Source organism: Cucurbita moschata, unplaced genomic scaffold (assembly GCF_002738365.1).
Source record: "Cucurbita moschata cultivar Rifu unplaced genomic scaffold, Cmos_1.0 Cmo_Scf00034, whole genome shotgun sequence".
In the NCBI taxonomy this organism is placed as follows: Eukaryota; Viridiplantae; Streptophyta; class Magnoliopsida; order Cucurbitales; family Cucurbitaceae; genus Cucurbita; species Cucurbita moschata.
The window spans coordinates 1,841,554-1,867,300 of NW_019268550.1; the positions used below are offsets into that span (position 1 = coordinate 1,841,554).

General features: G+C 38.3%; 6 protein-coding genes and 1 pseudogene across 9 annotated transcripts; 5 read left to right on the plus strand and 2 right to left on the minus strand.

Annotated features, from left to right (window-relative positions):
- Window positions 1-134: 134 nt before the first annotated feature.
- Window positions 135-1,686, plus strand: LOC111430872 (basic blue protein-like). The gene is made up of 2 exons (XM_023067339.1): window positions 135-410; window positions 1,340-1,686. Exons 1-2 carry the CDS (start codon window positions 236-238, stop codon window positions 1,537-1,539), a joined length of 375 nt encoding a protein of 124 aa, XP_022923107.1. The 5' UTR covers window positions 135-235; the 3' UTR covers window positions 1,540-1,686.
- Window positions 1,687-3,475: 1,789 nt separating this feature from the next.
- On the plus strand, window positions 3,476-4,700 carry LOC111430873 (basic blue protein-like). The gene is made up of 2 exons (XM_023067340.1): window positions 3,476-3,653; window positions 4,501-4,700. Exons 1-2 carry the CDS (start codon window positions 3,476-3,478, stop codon window positions 4,698-4,700), a joined length of 378 nt encoding a protein of 125 aa, XP_022923108.1.
- Window positions 4,701-6,285: 1,585 nt separating this feature from the next.
- On the plus strand, window positions 6,286-7,597 carry LOC111430787 (basic blue protein-like). The gene is made up of 2 exons (XM_023067193.1): window positions 6,286-6,511; window positions 7,169-7,597. The coding sequence occupies exons 1-2, from the start codon at window positions 6,340-6,342 to the stop codon at window positions 7,372-7,374; spliced, it is 378 nt and encodes a 125-aa protein (XP_022922961.1). The 5' UTR covers window positions 6,286-6,339; the 3' UTR covers window positions 7,375-7,597.
- Window positions 7,598-8,218: 621 nt separating this feature from the next.
- Window positions 8,219-13,531, minus strand: LOC111430758 (pathogenesis-related protein 5-like). Of its 4 annotated transcripts, none has more exons than XR_002708381.1 (6): window positions 12,847-13,530; window positions 11,600-11,709; window positions 11,147-11,518; window positions 10,436-11,020; window positions 10,206-10,312; window positions 9,062-9,181 (listed from the first exon to the last, which is right to left on the minus strand). XR_002708381.1 is itself a non-coding variant. In XM_023067158.1 (5 exons), exons 1-5 carry the CDS (start codon window positions 13,079-13,081, stop codon window positions 10,307-10,309), a joined length of 1,308 nt encoding a protein of 435 aa, XP_022922926.1. In that variant the 5' UTR covers window positions 13,082-13,530; the 3' UTR covers window positions 9,985-10,306. The 4 variants fall into 4 exon arrangements, 2 of the variants coding, with proteins under 2 accessions (XP_022922927.1, XP_022922926.1); XR_002708382.1 differs by lacking the exon at window positions 9,062-9,181 and adding an exon at window positions 9,306-9,528 and having other exon boundaries at window positions 12,847-13,531; XM_023067158.1 differs by lacking the exon at window positions 9,062-9,181 and having other exon boundaries at window positions 9,985-10,312.
- Window positions 13,532-14,594: 1,063 nt separating this feature from the next.
- On the minus strand, window positions 14,595-17,742 carry LOC111430507 (transmembrane emp24 domain-containing protein p24delta3-like). The gene is made up of 4 exons (XM_023066771.1): window positions 17,493-17,742; window positions 15,306-15,521; window positions 15,146-15,222; window positions 14,595-15,046 (listed from the first exon to the last, which is right to left on the minus strand). Exons 1-4 carry the CDS (start codon window positions 17,691-17,693, stop codon window positions 14,902-14,904), a joined length of 639 nt encoding a protein of 212 aa, XP_022922539.1. The 5' UTR covers window positions 17,694-17,742; the 3' UTR covers window positions 14,595-14,901.
- Window positions 17,743-20,018: 2,276 nt separating this feature from the next.
- Window positions 20,019-20,738, plus strand: LOC111430656. Its single transcript, XM_023066988.1, has one exon. The coding sequence runs from the start codon at window positions 20,115-20,117 to the stop codon at window positions 20,556-20,558; it is 444 nt and encodes a 147-aa protein (XP_022922756.1). The 5' UTR covers window positions 20,019-20,114; the 3' UTR covers window positions 20,559-20,738.
- A 2,779-nt stretch (window positions 20,739-23,517) lies between these two features.
- LOC111430655 lies at window positions 23,518-24,990 on the plus strand (annotated as a pseudogene).
- Window positions 24,991-25,747: the final 757 nt, after the last annotated feature.

Here is a 25,747-nt window from a genome sequence, read left to right on the forward strand (position 1 = left end):
GAGTCCACTTATGAAAACCTACCAAACCCACATTCATTTTTTCCCAAATTCATCATAATTACAACGACCCATAAATTTTATAACATAAAGTTTTGTGCTTTTGATGATCTCTCCAAAACCCATCTCCCCATTTATAAAAAGGGTACCATTATCATCCATTTTCCCCACTACAATTCAGCAACACTACGCTTTGAAGTCTTTGGCCCTTTGTTTTTGTTTGTTTTCTTGTTGAGCAATGGGTCAGGGAAGGGGCAGTGCGGTGGTGGGTGCGGTGATGGTTTGTATGCTGCTGCTCCAATATTCTCAGGTGGCTCGTGCAGCAGTTTATACTGTTGGAGGTGCTAAAGGCTGGACCTTTAATGTTGCCTCCTGGCCTAAGGGAAAGCGCTTCCGAGCTGGCGATACACTCGGTAATTTTTCGTATTAAGCACTTGAAAAGTTATTCTAAACTAGTTTTAATGTAGTGTTTGGTAGTATTATAGTCGTATGCATTTAATTTGACCCGTCTGAGACGTGTCCCGAGCTGGGACCGTTCTTGTTTTCTAAATGCAATAGAACTTGTATCACAGTTGTCCATAATCCCGAGCTTGAACTTGTGGCTCGTGGAGATTTTTAACACAACAAAACCATATTGAATGTTAGATATTGTCTCTCTTTCCCTTCTGGATTTTTTCCTCGAAGTTTTCAAACGAGTCTAGTACGGGAGAGTTTTTTATACCATTATAACTTCTCACTGTTAGCATATATTGTTTCTTTCCCTTCTCGGTCTTCTCTCAAAGTTTTCAAACGCGTTTAGTAGGTAGAGGTTTTCACACCCTTGTAACTTTATTCCCGTCTCCAACCGATCACTGTTAGCTGATATTACCTCCTCTCCTTTCTGGGTTTTCCCTCAAAGTTTTTAAACCCGTCTAGTAGGAAGAGGTTTTCACACCCTTATAAATTCGTTCCCCTCTCCAACCAACCATAAATATTGCCTTCTTTCCCTCCTCGGTTTCTCTCAAAGTTTTCAAACACTTCTAGTAAAAAGAGGTTTCCACGCCCTTATAACTTTATTCCCTTCTCCAATGGACGTGGGATCTTACAATCCACCCTTCTTGGGAGCCTAGCGTCCTCGTTAGCACACCATCTGGTATCTAGTTTTGATACCATTTATAAAGGCCCGAGTCCACTCCTAGCAGATATTATCATATTTGAACCCTCTTAGACTTTCCCTTAAGATTTCAAAACACGTCTAATAGTGAGAGGTTTACACACTTGATAAGTATTGCTCAGTTCCCCTCTCCAACCGACGTAGAATCTCGGTAACTTTTTGTTATAAGAAACGATTCGTTTTGTGCAGTATTCAACTACAGCCCAGCGGCACACAACGTGGTGGGTGTCAACCGAGTGGGCTACAGCCGGTGCACAACTCCAAGGGGTTCCAAAGTTTTCAAAACAGGAAAGGACCAAATCAAGCTGGTGAAGGGCCAAAACTTCTTCATCTGCACACTCCCAGGCCACTGCCAGGCCGGAATGAAGATAGCCATCACTGCCGCTTAAAAACACCGCCATCTTGCTTGAGAGTCCACCATTTGGATCAAATATTAATGGATTAAGTTACTTAATTTCAAATGGGTTTTGGAGATTATGCCTTAATCCTGTTGAATTTGGTGTCTAATTTAGACTCTCATACAATAATCCTACTAACAATATGAGTATTTTCTAGCTTAAGTGCTTTAAGAATGTTTTGCTTAAATGTACTGTGGAATAAAATTTAATATCTTAGTGTGGTACTTTTTTATATCTATTATTATATTAAGTATTATCGATAACGAACAAAAAATTTTAAATTTTTATTTAAAACGTTATGATCGATTGCTAGTAGTGAGGTGAGGTGACAACAATTTTGTTGTTGGTAGTGAACAATCATACTTGTGAAAGCTACGATGACAAACATGGGTCATTGTCAGAGTTGATCGATGGTGGGTAGTGGAGGAATTTGATAATGATGAGAGGCGGTAGTTGTCGACGTTGGGTTCGACAATCGCCAACAATGAGTGGGTAGTAAAGACTTTGGAGAAGCGAAGGTAGTGTGAGGTTATTTTAGTCATTTACTATTATGTGGAGGCTGACGACACAGATATTTGGTAGTGAACGATAATACTTGTCAAAACTACGATGACAAACATGGGTCGTTGTCAGAGTTGATCGATGGTGGGTAGTGGTGGAATTTGATAATGATGAGAGGCGGTAGTTGTCGACGTTGGGTTCGACAATCGCCGACAATGAGTGGGTAGTAAAGACTTTGGAGAAGCGAAGGTAGTGTGAGGTTATTTTAGTCATTTACTATTATGTGGAGGCTGACGACACAGATATTTGGTAGTGAACGATAATACTTGTCAAAACTACGATGACAAACATGGGTCGTTGTCAGAGTTGATCGATGGTGGGTAGTGGTGGAATTTGATAATGATGAGAGGCGGTAGTTGTCGACGTTGGGTTCGACAATCGCCGACAATGAGTGGGTAGTAAAGACTTTGGAGAAGCGAAGGTAGTGTGAGGTTATTTTAGTCATTTACTATTATGTGGAGGCTGACGACACAGATATTTGGTAGTGAACGATAATACTTGTCAAAACTACGATGACAAACATGGGTCGTTGTCAGAGTTGATCGATGGTGGGTAGTGGTGGAATTTGATAATGATGAGAGGCGGTAGTTGTCGACGTTGGGTTCGACAATCGCCGACAATGAGTGGGTAGTAAAGACTTTGGAGAAGCGAAGGTAGTGTGAGGTTATTTTAGTCATTTACTATTATGTGGAGGCTGACGACACAGATATTTGGTAGTGAACGATAATACTTGTCAAAACTACGATGATAAACATGGGTCGTTGTCAGAGTTGATCGGTGGTGGGCAGTGGAGGAATATGGTGATGATGAGAGGTGGTAGTTGTTGATAGTGGTTTCGACAATCACCGACCATGAGCGAGTGGTAAAGACTCAAGAGAAGTAAAAGGTAGTGTGAGGTTATTTTGGTCATTTACTATTATGTTAAGGTTGACGACATAGATGTCCACATGGTGGAGCCGGAACAAGGAAGTCTTCCCTATTCTCCTCGCTTGCATAAATTTTTTTTTCTTTTTCACATATTTTAAATTTGTTATTTAAATTATTTTAATGAATAATTTACCTTTTCAAAAAGTATATATAAACATCGTAATAAATTTAATAATATTTTATAAGTAAAAATATAATACAATATTCTAATTTCGTCATTTTTAAAAATTCAAATTTTAATATTATTTTTGAACTAAACGAACAGACTCCATAAATAGAAATTTTAATTTGATAATAATTAGAAGCCGTGATTTTTATAGTAAATTTTTGTTATGATCATGTCCATTAGATCAGCCCCAACACCCCATTTATAAAGGGGTCTCATCGGCCACCTCCTTACTCCACACCACCGACCCTTAAGGAAGAAAGAAAGAAAGAAATGGCTCAGGGAAGGGGCAGTGCAGTGGGTGTGGGTGCAGCCATGGCTTGCTTGCTGCTGCTCCAATACACTGACATGGTTCGTGCCGCAGTTTTCACTGTTGGCGATGATCATGGCTGGACCTTCAACGTCGAATCCTGGCCTAACCAAAAGCTCTTCCGGGCTGGTGACACACTCGGTAATATTTGAGTTATTGTTATGGTTTACATTATCTTTTTTGGACTTTTTCTTTCGAACTTTCTCTCGGTGTTGTTAGTAGAGGTTTTTCACATACTTTTAAAGAATGTTTCCTCGGTTTCGATGTGTTATCTCACAATCTACTCTCTTCTACTCTCTCCCATCAACGTGGGATCTCACAATTCAACCCCTTCAGAACCCAACGTCCTTGCTGACATGCTGTTGGGTGTCCACCCCATTTAGGGCTTAGAGTCCTCACTGGTACACACAGTGACTGGTTCTGATACCATTTATAAGAACCCAAGCCCACAACTAGCTAATAATGGCCTTTTAGGGTTTTCCCTTTTGGGCTTCCTTTAAATTTTTAAAATGAGGAGAAGTTTCACACCCATATGACCACAGAAGAAATGACTAACTGAGTTAGATCACTAACTAATACTAATAGAATAGAAAAAAACTGTCTTTTCTGTATACTTTCATCGGTTCCGTTGCTACCGCGGGCTTTACGCAATCAAACGGATCATGTAGATATCCCTTCAACACAACATAGGTCAACATATCATATCATAACTTTCATACTCTGAGGAGAGGTTTCGAGCTTCCCCTCTCTTAGTTTTTCCAACACGAAAACACCTTCCTTTTCAGTGGCTCAATCCTAAAACGTGTTTAGGGTTGATACAATTTTTTATTAAGTGACCTCTTATAAATATATTAGAAAGACTCGTGTTAGTTTATGGAGATAGTCCTTACTCTTTAGAAGCAAGTAACATGACTATGTCAGAGTCATAGATACCTTCGAGTCATGAGCATGAGTCGTTAAAATTGTACGTGGTTTGTTGTCGTTCCAGTATTCAACTACAGCCCAGGGTCACACAACGTGGTGGGAGTGAACAGTGTGGGGTACAACCAGTGCATGGCTCCAAGGGGTTCCAAGGTTTTGGAATCAGGGAAGGATCAAATGAAGCTGGTTAAGGGACAGAACTTCTTCATCTGCACAGTCCCAGGCCACTGCCAGGCCGGGATGAGGATAGCCATCAATGCAGCTTAACGTGCCACACCACCTTCTTTTATGGATTAAGTCACACTAATTATGTTTAAGCCCCTTTTGCTTAATCTATGTATGTTTCGTGGAGAATAAGGTTTGAATGTGTCACTCAATAATCATTCAATCGTACATGAAATTATCACTTTACACGCCTCTCTTAGCTCCTTCAGTTCTTCCAAAATCATTCAATCCTTTTTTGTCTTTCGAGAATTTTCTTGTTATAGTCCACCACTAATAGATACTGTCCGTTTTGGACGTTTACGTATCGCTGTCGGCTTAACAATGTTAAAACACGTCTATCATAGAGAGATTTACACACCCTTTTAAATAATATTTCGTTTTTCTCTCCAACCGAGGTGAGATCTCACATTTCTGAAACAGTGCTTTACCCTTAGATCTACTGAAACAGTGACCCTTATTATTTTGAGATCATATCTAGTATTCAGAGTTTGTCTCAATTTGGTACCGCTCTCACGGCCCGTACTGCGTACTGAAATAGTGCTTTATCCACTGAAAGAGTGGCCCCTAGATGTCCAGTCAAGCTTTACCCTTAGATGTACTCAAACAGTGAGTGACCCCTAGATGTCTAGTCAAGCCTTAGATGTCCAATCAAGCCTCAACCCATTTTGCTTTGGGTTCGAGTGACATTTCACCCCTGACTACAACTCATCCGTTGATTCTTTCAGTTAGTTCGGACCTCCATTTAGTTTCACCCAAGCTTCATCCTAGTCAGATCACCCAGGTTCGAACCTCGAAATATATATATATATATATATATATATATATATATATATATATTTATATTTGGAGTTGTAGGGTATAAAATGGAATAATTATAATAATTTGACAAAATGAACAATAATATGTTATTGGACGGTTTTAAGTCAACTATTTGACATATTTACAATATTGACCATTACCCCTAAACGCAACGTGCTAAGGTGTACTAAAGTCATTGGCCAATTCCAAGGGCTTCTCTTTTTTTCTTTTTTCCCACTCATTGACTTTATTTGAGTTTTGACTTTTAAATTATTGATTTAATTAAATTAAACAAAAATATTCCTTTTAGCTAATTTGAGTTTTGACCTGTAAAATAAAATAAAAACCACCAAAAATATTCATTTAACCCGGCCTCGAGAGGCAAAGATTCCTCCGCTTAAGCCTCGAGAGGCAAAGATTCCTCCGCGTAAATGACAGCGGACTTGCGATTGTGCGACACTCACTTTCCAACAACAAGTGAGCTAAGCGACGTATGCTCGAGTCTCTGGGGTAGAGAGATTTTTGAAAAAGACATTATATAAGCAAGCAAGATAGTAGTATATAACCTTTCTCCACTTTATGAATATACTTGTTAATAAGTAGATAATTTTTTGAAATTATTTGATTACTATGATGTCTATGGGGCGGGGACGGAGACATTAAAGCCTTTCCCGTCCCTGCCCCATAGACATCGAGACATCTACTTGTGATTCTTCCAATACTTTATAGTTATAAATCAAGCTTCTTTTTTTTTCATTATTAAATGCAATAAAGCCTACATTAATGTGACTATAAAAAGGGCCAATATCCCTTAATTCATCTCATCCACCTCTTTTCCTTAGCTCTAACTAAACATAGAGTTCCTTTGAAGTTTGGAAAAGAAATGGGTCAGGGAAATGGCAGTGCCATGGCTCTCACTTTGTTGCTTTGCCTGTTCCTCATGCAATCTTGGATGGCTCAGGCTAGAGTCTACACGGTTGGTGATGCCCAAGGCTGGACCTTTAATGTCACTGGCTGGACTCGGGGCAAGATATTCCGTGCTGACGATGTCCTCGGTAAGCTTCTCGATCCCATTATGTTGTTTTGTACTCGTTTTTCTCGACTTCATATGTGAGATCTCACACATTCCTTATATGGGTGTGGAAAACCTCTCTCTAGCATACGTGTTTTAAAACCTTGAGGGGAAGTTCGGAAGGAAAAGCATAAATAGGACAATATCTATTGGCAGTGCATTTGTGCTATTACAAAATGGTATCAAAGCTAGATATAGGGTAGTGTGCCTGCGAGAACGCTCGGCCTCCAGGGAGGAGTGTATTGTGAGATTCCACCTCGGTTGGAGAAGGGAACGAAACATTGGTTATAAAGGTGTGGAAAACTTCTTCTTAGCAGATGCGTTTTAAAATCTTGAGGGAAAGTCTGGAAGGGAAACCCCAAAGAGGATAATGTCTTTTAGCGGTGTGTTTGGGTTGTTACGAATGGTATTAGAGCTAGACATCAGACAGTGTGCTAGAGAAGATGTTGGCCCGCAAGGAGGGGTGGACTGTGAGATCCCACATCGGTTGGAGAGGGAAACGAAACATTTATAAGGGTGTGGAAAACCTAAACCTCTCCATAATAGACACGTTTTAAAATCTAGAGAGGATAATATCTCCTGGTAGTAGGTTTGGATAGTTAAACCATGTTTATCATACTAAAAGTTACTTTGAATGCAGCATTCAACTACCCTGCCAAGGCACACAACGTGGTGGCGTTGTTGACGAACAAGGTGGCCTACAATTGGTGCTTGAAAACGAGAGGCTCGAAAGTTTACCAAACGGGAAAGGATAGAATCAAGCTCGTCAAAGGAGACAACTTTTTCATGTGCAGCTTCCCAGGGCACTGCAAAGCTGGAATGAAGATCGCCATCAAAGCTCTTTAGAACATATGATATGATATAATATAACGTAACACGAACATTAAAAAGCAAAAGCAAATTATTTTTATGTTTGAATTTGTTTTCTTTAACGTTGGAATGAATGTGTTGTTGTTTTAATTTTGATCATATTATTTGTTCTAATTAAGTGTTCTGCTCGTCCAGAAATGGCTTCTATTATGAATATTAAGTAAAATTAAGAAAATATTAAATAATGGAATTTTAATTATTATTATTATTATTTTCTATTATTGAGTTGGAGTTTAATGGGTTTCATGAGCTCTCCAAACGTGTGGGCATGTCTTTGTTTTTGTTCTATTGAGTTGTCTTGTTCTTGAGGAGAGAGAAGAATATCCAACTTTTTTTTTTTTTGTTTAATTCTCTCAAATTTATTTATTTGATCTCGTTATCTTAGAACGACGACCAAGACATGACTTTAATATCATGTTAGAACAACGACCAAGACATGATTTTAATACCATGTTAAAACAACAACCTTTCACATGGGTATGATATTATCCATTTTAAGCGTAAGTTCTCGAAACTATGTTTTTAGTTTCCCTAAAAAGTTTTATACTCGTAGAGATAGTGTATCTTATATATATATGATTTTTTCCTTAATTAGTCAACGTGAGACTCCAAACATAAACGTTTAGGGTCAAACTTGTAATTTAACTTTTTTCTTTTATATCTCATATACCAAAGTCGGGTTAGTCCATTTAGACTTGTATATGAACATGTTTGACGTATACTCTTTCTATTTGATTCTATATATATATATATATATATATATATATTCGTGTAAATTACGAACAAGATAGGATGTTCTATTTCAAAATATCTCAATTCGAGGGAAGAAAAAATGGATTGAAAATTAAAAAATGAGTTAATTTGGGAGAGAACAAGCCATGCTAGATCAAAATTCAAAATTTTAAGATGAAGAGAAAAGCTGTGAGTATCAAGTTTTGCCATCTTTGGGAGATTGATGATACTAATGTTGATGCCTTCGAGCTGTCGACGACGCTGCATGTTAGCTGCTTGTCGTGATATGAACACACCTTTTGGTTCCTACGTTTCAAAAATCATTTTTAAAAGATCGATTAGTTTACGAGTAGAAATTTGAACCTCAAATCTCAATAATAATGGTACCTTGTTGCACAAAAGGCGACAACATAGTCAGCTGAGGAACATGTCAAGATGCTTGTAGGATCATCGTATCCAAAACTATAGGCAGCTGGGCAAACTTGCTTGAAACTCCTCGAATAATTCGTCGGTAAACATGTCATTGGGTTATCAAACTGCCCGGTGCAACAGTATTCTCCGGTATGGAACACGTCGCAGGCGCTCCGACATGCCACTGTCTTCCCATCCTCCTTCACCGCCAGCTCCGGTGGGCAATTGTCTCTCAAGTCTCCATCGCACCCCGCCGAGCTGCAGTTTCCTTTGCCACCCGACGGTTGTATTGCTACCGGGAGATTGAAGCCATCCACAACACTGACATCATAGTAATCAATAGAGCCAAGGGTAAAGTCAGCAAGGGTGGAAGGCCGGCTTCCCGGACCAGTACAGTTCAACACTTCCCCACAGCTACCGGTCTTACATTTCCCGTTTCCATCCTTGTCGAAGTCGCAGCCTGTTCGTGCCCATATCCGACCAGTCCACGAGTCGGGGATGGTGTAGACGGTGGATTGGCCACGCTTGAGGGAAAATCCACTGCCGGTAAAGTTTCCTCCGGGTGTGATGGCAGGCCATATTGTATCCTTGCATGAATTAACAATGGTGAAAGTTCTTGTACTCTCTGAGATCCTAGCAGCTGTGAGAAGATCAAAACATAAGTGTGAGCATTAAGAACATGAATAAAACATCAAGCTTTGAACTTATTTACCAATGAAAAAGAAGGTGAAGAAGGTGAAGAAGGAGAAGAAAGCCATAATATGTGGGTGAAGCTGGCAGTGAAAGCCATGGGAAGAGATGTGAAGCTTTTATAAGATCAGTAATGGAAGGAAGAAGAAGAAGAAGAGTAGGAGGAAAGAAAGAGAGTGAAAAAAGCTTCCTTGCTTAGATAGAGAGCATAAAGATCCAATGATACCTTGCTCTATCAAATGCTCTAACTCTCCACTATATCTCACATCCATTTCCTTTCTCTTCAACCATGATTCTCTATAAGAATAACAAAAAAGAAAATATATTCCATCGAGTAACGGTGAATATACATAGTCTTCACATGACGATCCAAATCTCTCGTTCATTTTTTAAGCTAAACAGTGTAACAGTAAGAACTCGAACATCTGACTCTTTTGAATTTATACAATTACATTCATGAGCAGGGGCAGGAAAGTGGTGGGCGGTAAGCGGGTTTTGATGAAGAAGAAAGTTGGGGAAGGGTTTGTTTCTTCTTTTAAGACTAAAGAAGAAGAAAAAGATGGTGGTGGTGACCATCGCCCGAGGACGGGTGAAGGGCGGGGAGGAGAGAAATTTTTATTATCATTTTGATACGTGAACTCCCATTAACGGGTTTTCGTATTCTCGTTAATTCAGTGTTCAATTTTAAATGTTCGTTCGGGATGAGATTCATTAACGAAAGATGAGCCATTTGGAATGAAGCTGGGTAGTATGTATGTAAGTAGGCATTTTGCTTTCTTATCCAGTTTCTTATTTCAGGACTGTACAGCTTAGCTTAGCATTCAAACTCATTTCATAATATATTACTAACACATATAGAGCCAGCAGGAGTTGCTTCCCTTTGGAAGAACAACATCCCTATTTCCTATGCAGAGTTAAAACAGGGGAAATATCTCCAGACTCTATACTGAATTTGTCTGGGGTGAAGAAAAGACCTGTTTGTTATTACTCGGTACAACCAAAAATGAGATTCCGATCGGACCTCGATCCTCTTGTGTTCTTCGTATCCTTCAGACGACTGTGTGCTGATTGATTTTCAATCCTACAAAGATGAGAAAGGAATGAGTTGTACTCTGATAGATATAAATGAATTGATTCTGTGCTAAGAAATGTGTATGCCACATGCTTTCAAGTCTATAATCAAACAAAATATGTCAAAGCTTACATGATCTCGATGTGAGGAATGTGTGGGCTGCCAAACTCTATGCGAATCTTCCTTTGTTTTCCCTGGTTTGTAGTGAAACAGCACCGGAGATGCACGTGGAGATGATACCCGGGGTTGATCAGCTGGAGGAACGACGATCAGTCTTGTAGACTTCGGATAGACGATTGGAGGCATTGAATGTTCATGAAGGGAAGGTGCAGGAACCATAGAAAGGGCTGGAGACGAGGTTTCACAATTTGCTCGAGGGGGGGAACAATTTGCAGGTGATCGTGCAGATCTCGATGGGTGTGGGGCACTCGGTAGTTCTACATGATCACCAGGTGCTGGGGCAGGAGCTGGAGAAAAACTCGGTGGCATAGCCATGGAGGTTCCCTTTGGATAAGAAGACAAACTGATGCCCTTGACTTCTCCAAAAACAGAATAATCAAGGCCGAGATTTCTTTCGGAAGAGGTATTGATGATTGCAGCCAACTGCTGTAATCTCTGCGTCGTTATGCGTCCCAATTCCGACGAAATAGAAGCCTGAACAACTACGATGGGCTGCATCGTCGAGCCAATCTTGTTCGTTATTTGCAAATACACATTCTGTAGAACAACAAAGAGGGGAATCCAACATCCATTACTCAACTTAAAATTTCATCTCAACTTATGATCTGATCTAAAGGTCTAATATTCAATAAATTCGAACCATAACAGGATAGGTTTCAGTACCTCATAAGGCCTCAGACACAATTCCAACTTAAGCTGGCTCATGAACTTTGCAAATTTGTTGAGTATTTCAGAAATGGAGTTAGTCAGAGTGAAGTTAAATACGATCTGGGGAAACTGCCAAATCGAAGCACGTTGAAACGGGATTATAGAGATTCCCCCTGGAAACTTGAGGATTTGAAATGCCGATGGCTGTCCAAAAATCGAAGTCGTCAAAGTAAGGTTGGATTTGTGAAGGAAAAGGTCATATAAAGACGATCTCAGCAGACTTAAGGACACTGGATTTATTGGAGTAGTAATGTATTCAGAAAGAAGACCAAAAACCACGTAAGTCCTGTTCGACTCACCTAAATCGTGCATCGACAGAACGGAAACCTGGTAACATAAACGACGCCCCTTAGTCATAAATGACTTTACTTATAAAACTAAATCCAAAACATTAACAGAGCACAAAACCTTCACGTTTGGTATGTCTAATTCACCATTGATATCAAACTCTAATCTCTTGATGTGAGGGAGAAGCTCCTCGACCGGCTTTTCGAGAACGAAATACACCTGAACTGTAGCTGGAAAAGATAACAAAAACTTTCTAAGCAACAAAAATTCACAGAACATCCAAGTTGAAGCAAAAGCAAAGTTCAGTTTGTTGCTGTCCAGCAAACTATGAAGTAAGAGTTTCAAAGTTAGCTAATGCCTCGTGAATCTGATTCGATCTGTACGGATTAAAGACTCGAAAAAGAAGAACACATACCCGATCCCTCGTGAATCTGATTCTAACCAAATAGCCCACAGAAAATCCAAGTTGAAGCATAAGCAAAATCTGGTTTTGTTGCTATCAAATAGCTATAGTGTAAGAGTTTCAAAGTCCGATCCACCAAATCGTCCTGAATCCGATTCTTCTGGGAATATGGTTCCCTGAGCTAAATGGTATGGAAGGAATATGATGCCTTTTACTATGTTCTAAATCATACAACTTTTCGTTCAACTTTCTTCCCATGAGGAAATTAGATTCCCTCATGAAAGAATGGAACCAGCATTAAGAACATCGTTATGAACAGAACAGACGATCAATATCGAAACTAGTGGTGGGCTTGACTATTATTCCATTTTAGTGTTTGTTTGCCCCAACATCTGAAAAATATTGCAAACGTTCTTTCGAGTAGTAGTATCAATGTGTGTCTCGGTTGCCGATACTCCATAGAGTGAGGAACAAAAGTGTAATAATAGCCTAAAGCCCACCACTAGCAAATATTGTCCTCTTTGAACTTTTCCTTTCGGGTTTCTCTTAAAGTTTTTAAAACGCATCTACTCGGGAGAGGTTTCCACACCCTTATAAGGAATGTTTCGTTCCCCTCTGCCACTTCAACATTTATGATAAACTTGAACCAAGTTTAACTAGTTTCGATAAAAACCACTAAGAACAGAAGAAAATAAAGAAGATAAACATAAAAACCAGCTTAAACCAGGATTAAACCTTGAGAAATGGCCTCTAAACTTCATAATTAAAGGACCCATCAAAGTAACTCTCAGAAATTTGTAGATCAGATGAGTTTATCTATAAACGCTTCCAGATTTACAATCTCAAGAGACACAGACAGAGCACAAAACAGAACGATCATTCAAAAGCATCAGAAAAGTACAAAATCCCATCACGAAATTGCAAGAAAAATCAGAGCAATCAAGAATCAAAGAGACATACGTACCACTGAGTTTAATGGCGTCTTTCGCCTCAAACCCTAAATTTCTTTCATGAAGCGGAAGAAGCCAAAAGAATCCAGGGAGAAACACCGCAAATCCCAAAATCAAAACGAACAAACACTTGAAATTCAACTCCGTAGAAGCCCTACAAAACGAAATCGAACATTCACGACAAATAAACCCAGAAGAATCCTCACGGCGGTGCTGCTGCGGCAGATTTTGATCTTCCCCTTTCCCCATTTGCAGAGCATCTGTAACAATCGCCCACGGAAAACCAAATCGAAGCCGGTAAAACGCACTAAAAAACAAAACCCTATGTGGATTCTTTCAGAAACAGCCAAAATTTGCGAACAGAATTGGAATAGATTGAAGAGAAGAGTAAAGGGGACGATGAGAATAAAGAAAGAAATCCCAATTGAAGGATTTAAAAATGGCAAGAACGGAAAGAAGGTAAAGCAAAGCTTGTCCAACAAATGGAGATCTAATGGAACTGTCACTCACTACCTTTCTGCAAATCCTAAGTGTCCATTGATTTTAGAACGAATATCAAATGGACAAAGGGAACGGATTTGTAATCTTTGGGTTTGGCGGAGATTTGATGAAATGAAGTAGAAATCGGTGCGTTGATCAAGGATTCCCATTTGGAGATTAGCGGGAAAAGGAATATCCATTTGTAACTGTAACTTGGACTGCAAGATTCAATGCATGTATTTAGAACTTCGTCTCAGCTGTTCAGAAAAAATAAATGCGGGACCGACCCGACCCGACCCGAGATTGTCGTTTATAAGTTGATTTAAATAAATAAAAATTTTATAAATTTAATTAGTTCAAATCAAACCCGAGTTATTGTTAATTTTAAAAAATATTATTTTTTATACAATTTTATATATATATATATATTAAATTTTATTTTATGATTTATTTTTCAACCAATTTATTTGGAAATTGTCAAAATATATATTAAAATTGAGTACGGATTAACATTTAACTTTTATTAAAAAACACGAACCAACCCAACTTTGAATTGAGTTCATTAAATTTACCATTCGAACAATTGGTTAGGTCTAAAACATGCACAAACTCAACTCAATCCAATCCATGAACACATGTATCGTTAACTAAGAGCTTCTCGATAATTTTTTCTTCCTCTACCTAAAACGCTACCTATCTCACAACAAATTAACTAACTCGTGTTTGTGGTGTGTTCATTTATATCGTGCAAAATCTCGATATGATTGAACTTTTCTTTCATTCGAGAGTAATGATGAGAATATGATTGTTAATGTTACTACTTATATCAATAACGTTCAAAGTTAGAAGTTTGGAACAATCTTCTATTCAGTGAAATCATTGAAATTTTATTGAGCAACTAAATTTGTCGATACGTAATTTTTGAAATAAAAATGAGCTCTTCAACTAAGATTCACGTACAAGTAGCTTGAAAATAGTAATCTCGGTACAATAATTTTAACTTATATATACTTTTTATTTTTAAAAATACAATAATAGTGTATTTTCTTTAGTACAACAAATTGGGTACGAAGATTTAAACCTCCAACTTTACCCGGAAGAGTACAACTCAATTACCATTGAACTATACACACTTGATCAACAATATTCACGTTTATAAGTTAAAACAAACAAACCCTGAAATCAATAGATGTACGGTCAAAGTATATCAAATATACGTACGGTCAAAGTATATCATATAATGCAGTTGTGTTCGATTTTAGATGACGAGATACAATGAGAATAAAGATGGGAGGACTCGAACCTCTGAATTATTAGCCAATGACAAATGTCGAAACAAATTGACGTTTCTAGTGGGTATCTCTAAACATTTTGACCATCAGTTTCTCTAAACATCCTCTGATCATAGAAAGGATGAAGAACATTGAATCTTAAGAATCAAAACTCACTAAATTCTATCAGAGCTTTCAAAGCAACAAAGAACAACAAAAACTGAAACTAGAGTTCAGTTCTTACGAGGAAGGAAAACAAAATAAGTAGATAACTTAAACTTCTCTTTCTGCAAGAAGAGTAGTAGACTTACAGGTTCTCTAAATAAGCTTTCTCTTCTGAAAGAATCGCTTCAAGAACCATATCTGTAGAGTAGAAGCAATAATGCAGACACCCAACGACATGATACTATACAACGCAACTCGTGCGTTCGTTCTCTCGCTCACCGTCCTCATATCTGCTTCTCTGTAAGGATTCAAAATTATATAAACGAGAGTCGAAACGGGTCACGAGTGGCAGCTAGATTTCGCTAAGCATTCAGGAAAGCTTGTTATAGTTAGTTACCTGTCCCTGAGATAAAGTAGATTTTCATGGATAGCTTCGACCGCTCCCTCGAGTTTCCGTAGCTCGAGTTCAACGCCCTAAACGAGAACAAGGTTGAGGCATTAGAATGGACGTTACAAGTAGCAGAGAAATATGAAAAGGTGAAGAGGGAATTAGGTGCCTCAATCTTCTCTTTTTTTGCAACTGATTCCCAATCCTTGGCAGCAATCCCAGTTCTCCAGTCAAGGTTCACACTTATCTCAAAACCAGGTTCAAGTTTTTGGTCAGTCAACCAGAAACAGACTAGGTAATTACCAGCTTCAGTGGTTGTAAATGCAAACTGACTATGTGTTATGTTCTCCGCGTGATGAAGAACGTTCCCATATGGCGATGCCACCTGAACGAGCTCGCCATCGATCAGTAAAGTGCAGAACAACAACAACTCACAATCAAGACATTAGAGGATCATACTTTCCCCACACATTAAGCAAACTCGAAAGTTATGGAATCATAATGAGGATCATACTTTACAAACTCGTAAACAGAATCATTCCCCACACATTAAGCAAAAAGCATTGCTTCGCACTAGAATTGTACGTGCTCGCTAATCAAGTCTTAAAAATTATGGAATCATAACGAGGATCATACTTTACAAACTCGAAAACAGAATCATTCCCCACACATTAAGCAAAAAGCATCGCTCCGCACTAGAATTGTACGTGCTTGCTAATCAAGTCTTAAAAATGATGGAATCATAATGAGGATCATACTTTACAAACTCGAAAACAGAATCATTCCCCACACATTAAGCAAAAAGCATCGTTTCGCATGTACGTGCTCGCTAATCAAGTCTTAAAAATTATGGAATCATAATGAAGATCATACTTTACAAACTCGAAAACAGAATCTTTCCCCACACATTAAGCAAAAAGTATTGTTTCGCACTAGAATTGTACGAGCTCGCTAATCAAGTCTTAAAAGTTATAGAATCATAATGAGGATCATACTTTACAAACTCGAAATAAGATCTTTCCCCACACATTAAGCAAAAAGCATCCCTTCGCACTAGAATTGTATATGTTTGCCAATCAAGTCTTAAAAGTTATGGAATCATAATGAGGATCATACTTTACAAACTCGAAAACAAAAACTTTCCCCACACATTAAGCAAAAAGCATCGTTTCGCACTAGAATTGTACGTGCTCACTAATCAAGTCTTAAAAGTTACGGAATCGTAATGAGTATCATACTATCTAACATGTTTGACATCATTGAATAAACGAACATTTCACCACCAAATGATAGATATCAATTTCTTAAAAGCAGGCACAACCAATAGACAGGTCATGAACAGTGACTCTATCAATAATACAGTTCAAATGCTGTAAAGAGTCTAAGCTTCCATAGGAGTTGATCAAGTTTTAGATTGAGGGATCAAAGAAAAACAAGTTAAAACCAAGAAATAGCACAGATCATATTAGTAGAGACGCGTATTTCCTAAGATCAATGACCTCTTCAGATGTTCAACAGGGATATGGAGATTAAAAAACAACGCCTCGACGATATCGACCAAAAAACTGGTCAAAACATATTATCTAGAGACTTGAATTGAATTGTGAGTAAATATCTGTCACTGTCAATACCACCAAAAAAACCGTTGAACTATGCACGCTTTAACAACATGAACGTTTATGAGATAGAACAAACAAACCCTCGAAATCAATATACAAGTCAAACAAAATAATCAATATACGTATATCATATTATGCAATTGTGTTCGATTTTAGATGACGAGATACAACGAGAGTGAAGGTGGAAGGACTCGAACCTTTGAATTATTAACCAACGACAAATGTCGAAACCAAGTTTTAGATTGAGAGGTCAAAGAGAAACAAGTTAAAACCAAGAAATAGCACAGATCATATCAGTAGAGACGCTTATTTCCTAAGATCAATGACCTCTTCAAGATGTCCAACAGGGATATGCAGATTAAAAAACAACCCCTCATCGATATCCACCAAAAAATTGGTCAATATATATATATATATATATATGCAGCCTCTAACGAAGAATTATTAAGCAATTTGCATGATATGTGCATCAGCAGCAGATTCCCAAGGTATTTCACTTCCTATTGAATGTTATGAAATAATCTTCACAGCCAAAATTGGAAATAAAACAAACTACAATCGGATGAAAAGCTCAGAAGAAATAGATCAAATCTCTAGGCATTTCGAAATGGATCGTTCAAAACCAAACGGGAGAAGACAAATCAACAAACAAATAGCACGGCAAGAACCAATCGTACGAATCGAAATAGAAAATCTCAAGGCAGTAATCAAAGAGATTGGCGAAGAATCAAAGAGACCTTGGCAGAAATGGTGGGGGCATTAGTTTGATCGGCGACGACGACATAATCAGCAAGAACCACGACGTTGTTCTGGATTTCCTCGGAGACGCACTTGGTCACAGATGGAGGCAAGCTCAACCAGATTGAATGGGCAGTTCGAACAAAATCTGAGGCGAGGAAACAGAGCACGAACAACGGCAACACCATTTCCCGGCGCATGATGTGTCCGATCAACGAACTCTGAACTCAAAAATATGAAAAATAAATCCCAACTAAAATTTGATTTTGTTTTTGTACTCTAAAAAAACTTTTTAAAAAATAATTAATAATTCATTTAATTTTACCAAATATAACTCGTGTTGAAAACAAGGATTATAAATTTATTTAAGTTTAAACAAATGAATAAATTAAATTGTTTTATAATTTTCTAAATTTAAATTTAATTAAACGAAACTGGCTCGAATTTATTAATAATTCATTTAATTTTATTTCATATAACTATTCAAAAAGAATAGATCAATTATTATAAATTTATTTAAATTAAGAATTGTTTTATGATTCAATCAAATTAACCTAAATTTATTATTAATTATAAAATAGTCATTTTCTACTCTTTTATAAACACATATTTATTTAATTTCACAATTGCTTTTCCCGACCCACGACCCACCGACCCAGATCCACCGTCAGCAGATATTGTCCTCTTTGGGCTTTCCCCTCAAGGCTTGTTCTCCTCCCCAACCAATGTGAGCTCTTTGGGCTTTCCCCTCAAGGCTTGTTCTCCTCCCCAACCAATGTGAGACATCACGATCCACCTCCCTTCGGGGGCATAGCGTCCTCGCTGGCACTCTTTCCTTCCTTCAATTGATGTAGGATCCACCTCCCTTCGGGGGCACAGCGTCCTCGCTGGCACTCTTTTCTTCCTTCAATTGATGTAGGACCGCCCCCCAAATCCACCTCCCTTCGGGGGCACAGCGTCCTCGCTGGCACTCTTTCCTTCCTTGTACTCTTTCCTTTCTCCAATTGATGTGGGACCGCCCCCAAATCCACCTCCCTTCGGGGGCCAGCGTCCTCGCACTCTTTCCTTCCTCCAATTGATGTGGGACCGCCCCCAAATCCACCCCCCTTTGGGGCCAGCGTCCTTATTGGCAGACCGCCTCGTGTCTGCTCCCCTTCAAGGAACAGCGAGAAGGCTGGCAACTCTTTCCTTCCTCCAATTGATGTGGGACCGCCCCCAAATCCACCCCCCTTTAGGGCCAGCGTCCTTATTGGCAGACCGCCTCGTGTCTGCTCCCCTTCAGGGAACAGCGAGAAGGCTGGCAACTCTTTCCTTCCTCCAATTGATGTGGGACCGCCCCCAAATCCACCCCCCTTTGGGGCCAGCGTCCTTATTGGCAGACCGCCTCGTGTCTGCTCCCCTTCAGGGAACAGCGAGAAGGCTGACAACTCTTTCCTTCCTCCAATTGATGTGGGACCGCCCCCAAATCCACCCCCCTTTGGGGCCAGCGTCCTTATTGGCAGACCGCCTCGTGTCTGCTCCCCTTTAGGGAACAGCGAGAAGGCTGGCAACTCTTTCCTTCTTCCAATTGATGTGGGACCGCCCCCAAATCCGCCCCCCCTTTGGGGCCAGCATCCTTATTGGCAGATCGCCTCGTGTCTGCTCCCCTTCAGGGAATAGTAAGAAGGCTGGCACATCGTCCGGTGTCTGGCTCTAATACCATTTGTAACGACCTAGATTCACCGCTTTCGGGCTTCCCTCAAGCCTTTAAAATGCGTCTACTAAGGGAAGGTTTCCACACCCTTATCAATGCTGATTTGTTGTCCTCCCCAACCAATGTGGGACATCACAATATGGTTATGGGTGAAAATAGTTAGTGTTTTGTTTCAAAAATATTTTTTAATTTTTAATAGCGTTTTAAAAATATCATTATAATTCAATTTTAAAAAAAATTCAAAAATACGTTTACGGTTAATACTCCCTTTAAAAAAATATTAGAAGTAACAGTAACACCTTTTACATAAATAAATAAATAAAATCTTATAGTTTATGGACACCTCATTCATCGTCAAACTTATATTACTTTTGAAAGTTCATGAATATTATTGAAACCTAACACCTCGTGGTGCAACGGGTCCAAGCACAATGGGGCTCTCACCTTCTCTGACGCTCTCTTCCAGGGGATTTATGTTCGGTCCGTTGCTGAGGACACTTCTCCAGGCTACAATTCGAACGCCGAGGGTGCCCAATTCTCAAGATGGGCTCTTCCCGGTTCGCTCGTCGTTACTAAGGGAATTCCTGTAAGTTTCTTTTTCTTTGCTTATTGATATGCTTAAAACTCAACGGGTAGTTCCACCATCCTAATCGTAAAAGAATATATTATTTTTGTGTAATTTTAAAAGAAAATTAAGAGTATAGGAATATTTTTAAAGCTATTATTTAATTATTTTTGTTTTAAAAAAGTTTAATATTATTTTTAAGATAAAGTGGAGAATTTAATAAATTGGGCCAATATTCCTTTTCAAACGTTTACTTCCATCACTCTGCAAGTACTGCTCCCACCTTCTTCCCCACCGATTCATAATTCCTACTTTTCTCCTTCCCTCTCAGATCTCAAAATTTCCCCCAAAAACCCTCTGATCATGGAAGCTCTCATCTCCCAGTTCACCTTCCTCTCCGATCAAGCTCTACGCGACAAGAATTTCGATCCCTCCACCATTGAAGACCTTATGAAGCTCTTCGAGATCGAAGCCTACAAGTCCTGGGCCGCCAGCGAGCTTCAACTCCAGAACGAGGCTCAAGAAGCTGAGATCGCGATGCAGAAGGCTGAGGATTATCTCGATTCTGTTATGGAAGACGCTATGGATGAGTTCAGAAGGTTCGAGGAGGAGTTCGATCGGATGGCTGAAGCCGAGCTCCAGGAACTCGTGGACAAATCTGAGAAGGCTCGTAAGATGGGTAGTTTGATGGAGAAGGCTGCGGCGGTTGCTTCCAAAAGGTACATGGAGGCGGCTATGAACTCCGCTACCGCTTCCATGAGATCCGCTTGGAAGGCCATTTCGTCCAATAAGGTTCATCCGTCCTGAGGTAATTATTACTTGCTTTCCATTTCTTGTTCGATTGAAATCTATTTAGGTTTTCAATATCGACTCTCTGGAAATTTGGATCAAATCCTTGTATTCTACTGTAAAATTAAGGCATAAATAGCTACAATTCTATACTTAAATTCATCAAGCCTCCTAGATATGAGTACTCTGTTTAATAGATACAAACTGCATTGTGATAACGCTATCAGAAGCCTTCTGATAGCAACTCTGCTTACAAAAAGAGTAAAAAATTTCTGGAACTGAAAAATTGATGCCCAAGTAGCTGTCCAATTCATCCTTAAGCTACCCTATGTTCGTTCTAACTTGAACTGAGAAATTCAACCGTGGGGATCTAGATTTCATGGTGGTTCTGAAAAATGGAGTTTGATTGACTTGTTATAGTTGTTGGGATAGTTGCGAGGGAGTCTCACGTTGGCTAATTTTTGGGAGGTCATTCATCTCCATTGATACCAAAAGTAAAACTATAAGAGCTTGTGCTCAAAGTGGATAATATCGTACTATTGTGGAGGATCGTGGTTCCTAACATGATATTAGAGTCATGCTCTTAACTTTAGTTATGTCAATTGAATCCTCAAGTGTTGAACAAAAAAGTTATGAGCCTCGAATGTGTAGTTAAAGAAAGTGACTCAAGTGTCAATCAAAGGGTATACTTTGTTCAAGAGCTCCAGAAAAAGGAGTCGAGTCTCAATTAAGGGGAGGTTGTTCGAGGGCTTCATATACTTCAGGGGAGTCTCTATGGTGTTACTTTGTTCCGGGGAGAATTGTTGGGAGGGAGTCCCACGTGGGCTAATTAAGAGGATGATCATGAAATATATCTCCATTGGTATGAGACCTTTTGGGAAACCAAAAGTAAAGCTAGGATAGCTTAGGATAAAAGTGGATAATATCATATCATTGTAGAGGTTCGTGGTTCCTAACATGATATCAGAGTCGTGCCCTTAACTTAACCATGTCAATAGAATCTTCAAGTATTGAACAAAGAAGTTGTGAGCCTCAAAGGTGTAGTAAAAAAAAAAAGACTCAAGTGTCGATCAAAGGGTGTACTTTGTTCAAGGGCTCTAATGAAAGGAGTCGAACCTCAATTAAGGGAAGACTGTTCGAGCGCTCCATAGGCCTCAGGAGAGTCTCTATGACGTACTTTGTTCGAGGGGAGGATTGTTGGGAGAGAGTCTCACGTCGGTTAATTATGGAAGATGATCATGAGTTTATAAGTAAAAAAAAATACATTTCCATTGATATGAGATCTTTCGGGAAAATCAAATACTCAAAAAAGATAATATCATGTCATTGTAGAAGTTCGTAATTTCTAACAAACCACGTGATTGACTTCTTTGTTAGGGTTAGGTTGAGAGAGGATGGGTTGGGTGAATAATAATGATCGCCTCTTTGTTTTCCTCCCCCTTCTTTCCCTTTCTTCCTCTCGACACTAAGATGAGTCGAGCGGCTTGATTCTTTGAAGTTCAAGATTAGGCAAGAACATGCCTTGAAGTTTATATGATATAAGAAGTGCACATAACCAAAATTAATGGTTTTTTCCGGCCGATGCAACTTCCACTCTACGATGTTAAAACTCGAACTGTAATAATGAATTTCAAACATCGACAGTCAAAGAGAGAATTCTATAGAAACATTCAATAAATTATATGTATGTGTGCATGTATGTGTATATGTGTGTAAGAGAAAATGAGATTTGCTTGTAATATCGGTCATGTATGATCGACCATATTACCTACTCATTTTGAAGTACTTTTAGGAGGGCATCGGCAACGTGACCGTATTATCTGCTTGACTTTACTTTTAACCGTGCTTAACTTTAAATCAATCTTTTAACATATTTTGTCATTGCTTACATATTTTATGGAAAATTCTTATAAGGTTACCTAGGAAAGTGTATCTTGTTGGTATAAGTAGTAACAAATTGGATGGAAAGACACGTGTTTAAGATATTATCGGCTTATTTTGGAATTTATGTATTTGGCATTCTTTGACATAGCCACGGTACCTACTTCTCGCTTCTTAAGAGTGAATACTATCCCGTAATCCAATACGAGTCCTTCCAACATACTTTTTGTTTTATCACTCATGCATTCGAGGAAAATTTCTAAGAGGCCGTCCAATAAAATATTGTTCCAAGTAAAATATGTTTAACCACGAAATTTCTATGATTGAGCGACCAAAAAAGAATGTGCATCTTATTGATCTATGTAGAAACTTTCAATTTTTTTCTTCGCTATCCTATCTTGAGGATCTATCTCATTCATGTTACGTCTCAGTTACTTAGGAAATTATTCGATGAAATAATAATAAAAAAATTAATGAGAGAAATATATTTTAAATTTATATCCATTTTTTAATCAACTAGATAATTACATAAAATAACATAAAATAAAATATTATGCAACTAGTGACCCATTTAATATTTGGGCTCCACAAAAATGGTTCAAACCCGACAAAAGTAGTTACACGAAAATTCCGAAAGCTCGTAAAATATCTTGTTAAGCTGTACAATGTCACGGTCCTACCTTTTCAACCATGCAACATCATAATTGTTAGACGAACACGACTCTCCACAATGGTATGATATTGTCCACTTTGACTCATATCTTTGCTTGACTTCCCCAAAAGGTCTCATATCAATGGAGAGAGTATTTTTTTCTTTTATAAACCCATGATCATTTCTTAAATTAGCCGATGTGGGACTTTCATCATCCAACAATAATCTTGGTACTTTTTAAATCGTACGGTGGTGTCAGAGTCGTACTTCTTAGTCTAGATTTGACGCTTTCTCCCACCTAAACTAGCTATATCGTCTTCGATAACTTTCTCTTAAGAGAGTCGGGGTCGAGATAGACTCGAAACCTCTATCTTTAAAAATAATATTAGTAGCCGATCAACTGTCGTACAGTCCCCCCATTATGAGTATAAATAGAAGGGCTTAGTTGGGCATAGAATTCAAAGAAGAGAAAGAGAAAAAATGGAGTTGAATTTGGAGCCGATGAGTCCAAAACCCTTCTTCCAAGGAGAAGGTGGATCCTTCCATAAATGGTTCCCTTCGGATTTTCCGATGATTGCTCACACCAAAGTCGGCGCCGGCCGACTCCTCCTCCGGCCACGTGGCTTCGCCCTTCCCCATAACTCCGATTCCTCCAAAGTTGGATACGTTCTTCAAGGTTTTTATTTATTTATTTTTATTTTTAATATTTAGTGTAAATTGAGAAATAAGGGTCGTGTAAGATGGTTCGTAAATTGAATTGGGTCGGGTTGGAATATCTTTTATAAAATTTTTTAATCAAACAACTTTTATTAAATAATTAATTTTATTTTTTTAATAAAAATAATAAATTAATTTATAATATATTTATTTATTTTGAAACCCATAATTAAGATTTACTACTGAATTAAATAAATATATGTACATATAATTGTATTCAGGTATTGGACTTGCCGGGATTCTATTCCCAGGAAGCTCCGACGAAGCAGTGGTGAGACTTAAGAAAGGCGACCTGATTCCGGTGCCGGAGGGAGTCACCTCCTGGTGGTTCAAGAGACTCCGATTTCGAAGTCCTTCTCGTCGGCGACACCCGAAACGCCCTAATTCCCGGCGATATTACCTACGTCGTCTTCACCGGACCCCTTGGAGTACTACAAGGCTTCTCGCCGGACTACGTTAAAAAAGTCTATAATCTAAACGGAGAAGAAACAGACGCGCTTCTCAAAAGTCAAACCAACGGCCTAATTTTCAAACTCCGGCAAGACCAAATGATGCCGGAGCCTAACCGTCATGACGACCTTGTTTTCAATATATACGACGTCGTTTCTAGAGACGAGGGAAATGGGTCGGTGACGGTTGTGACGGAGAAGGAGTTTCCGTTCATTGGGAAATCTGGGTTGACGGCGGTTCTCGAGAAGCTTGAGGCCAACACCGCCCGCTCGCCGGTATACATCACCGACCCGTCGGTGCAGCTGGTATATATTGCAAGCGGGTCGGGTCGGGTTCAGATTGTTGGGTTTTTGGGGAAAATTGATACGGTGGTGAAAGCGGGTCAGTTGGTTTTGGTTCCGAAGTATTTCGCCGCCGGTAAGATCGCCGGCGAAGAAGGCTTGGAGTGCTTCACCATTGTCACTTCCACAAGGTAATATTCAATTTTGATTCTCTTTTTTTTTTTAAAAAATAATATTTATAAACTTAAAAATCATATAAATTAAATAAATATAAGGTATATAATTAACCGAGTTCGGTTGCTTGTAACACAGCCCTAAGCTAGAAGAGTTAGGAGGAAAAACATCAATTCTCGGAACGTTTTCCCCACAAGTTTTTCAAGCTTCATTCAACGTGACGGCTAAGCTGGAAAAGCTTTTTAGATCGAAAATAACAGAAGCGTCGCCCATTAATAAATAATGTATAATTTACCCGATGTTAATTTTATTATATGATTCAAATCCGTGCCCAATCTTAATAAATAAATAATATTCAATCTTTTATATAAAATATCATAATCGTTAAACTATATTATATATTGTAATGAGGTTACACAATAATAATTAAATTAATAATAGTTTATATTCCACGTGTAATTTTAATAAGTAATTTAAATTAACAATAAATTCAACTATATATTTTTTTAGTAACTTCCTTATTTTCAAACGAGTTGGTACGACATTTTGACTTTATCAACGACTTTAGACATGTGACTATTTGTAGCAATTTAATATTTTTATTCATAGACCTAAGTTTGTAATAATTTTAAAATTATTGTCTTATATGAACAAATAATTAAATTATTTTTTTTATTATAGCTTAATCGATTAAAATATATTATCAAATTATATTAAAATTAAAATAATTAAGTCAAAGTTTGGTTGCTTAATTTGACACACAATTCGATTCGGTTAATAAAAGACGAAATCAAAATGTATTAAAATATGATTTTGATGTTCGTAATTTGTACGTGTGTGTATATTATATATATATATATGTAATTAAGTCAAAAGTTTGATTGCTTAATTTGACCTACCATTCGATTCGTTTAATAAAAGACGAAATCAAAATGTATTAAAATATGATTTTGATGTTTGTAATTTGTACGTACTTGTGTGTGTGTGTGTATATATATATATATATATATATTAAGGTCTTTCAATGTAATGTCGCTTCTTATCTTGTCATC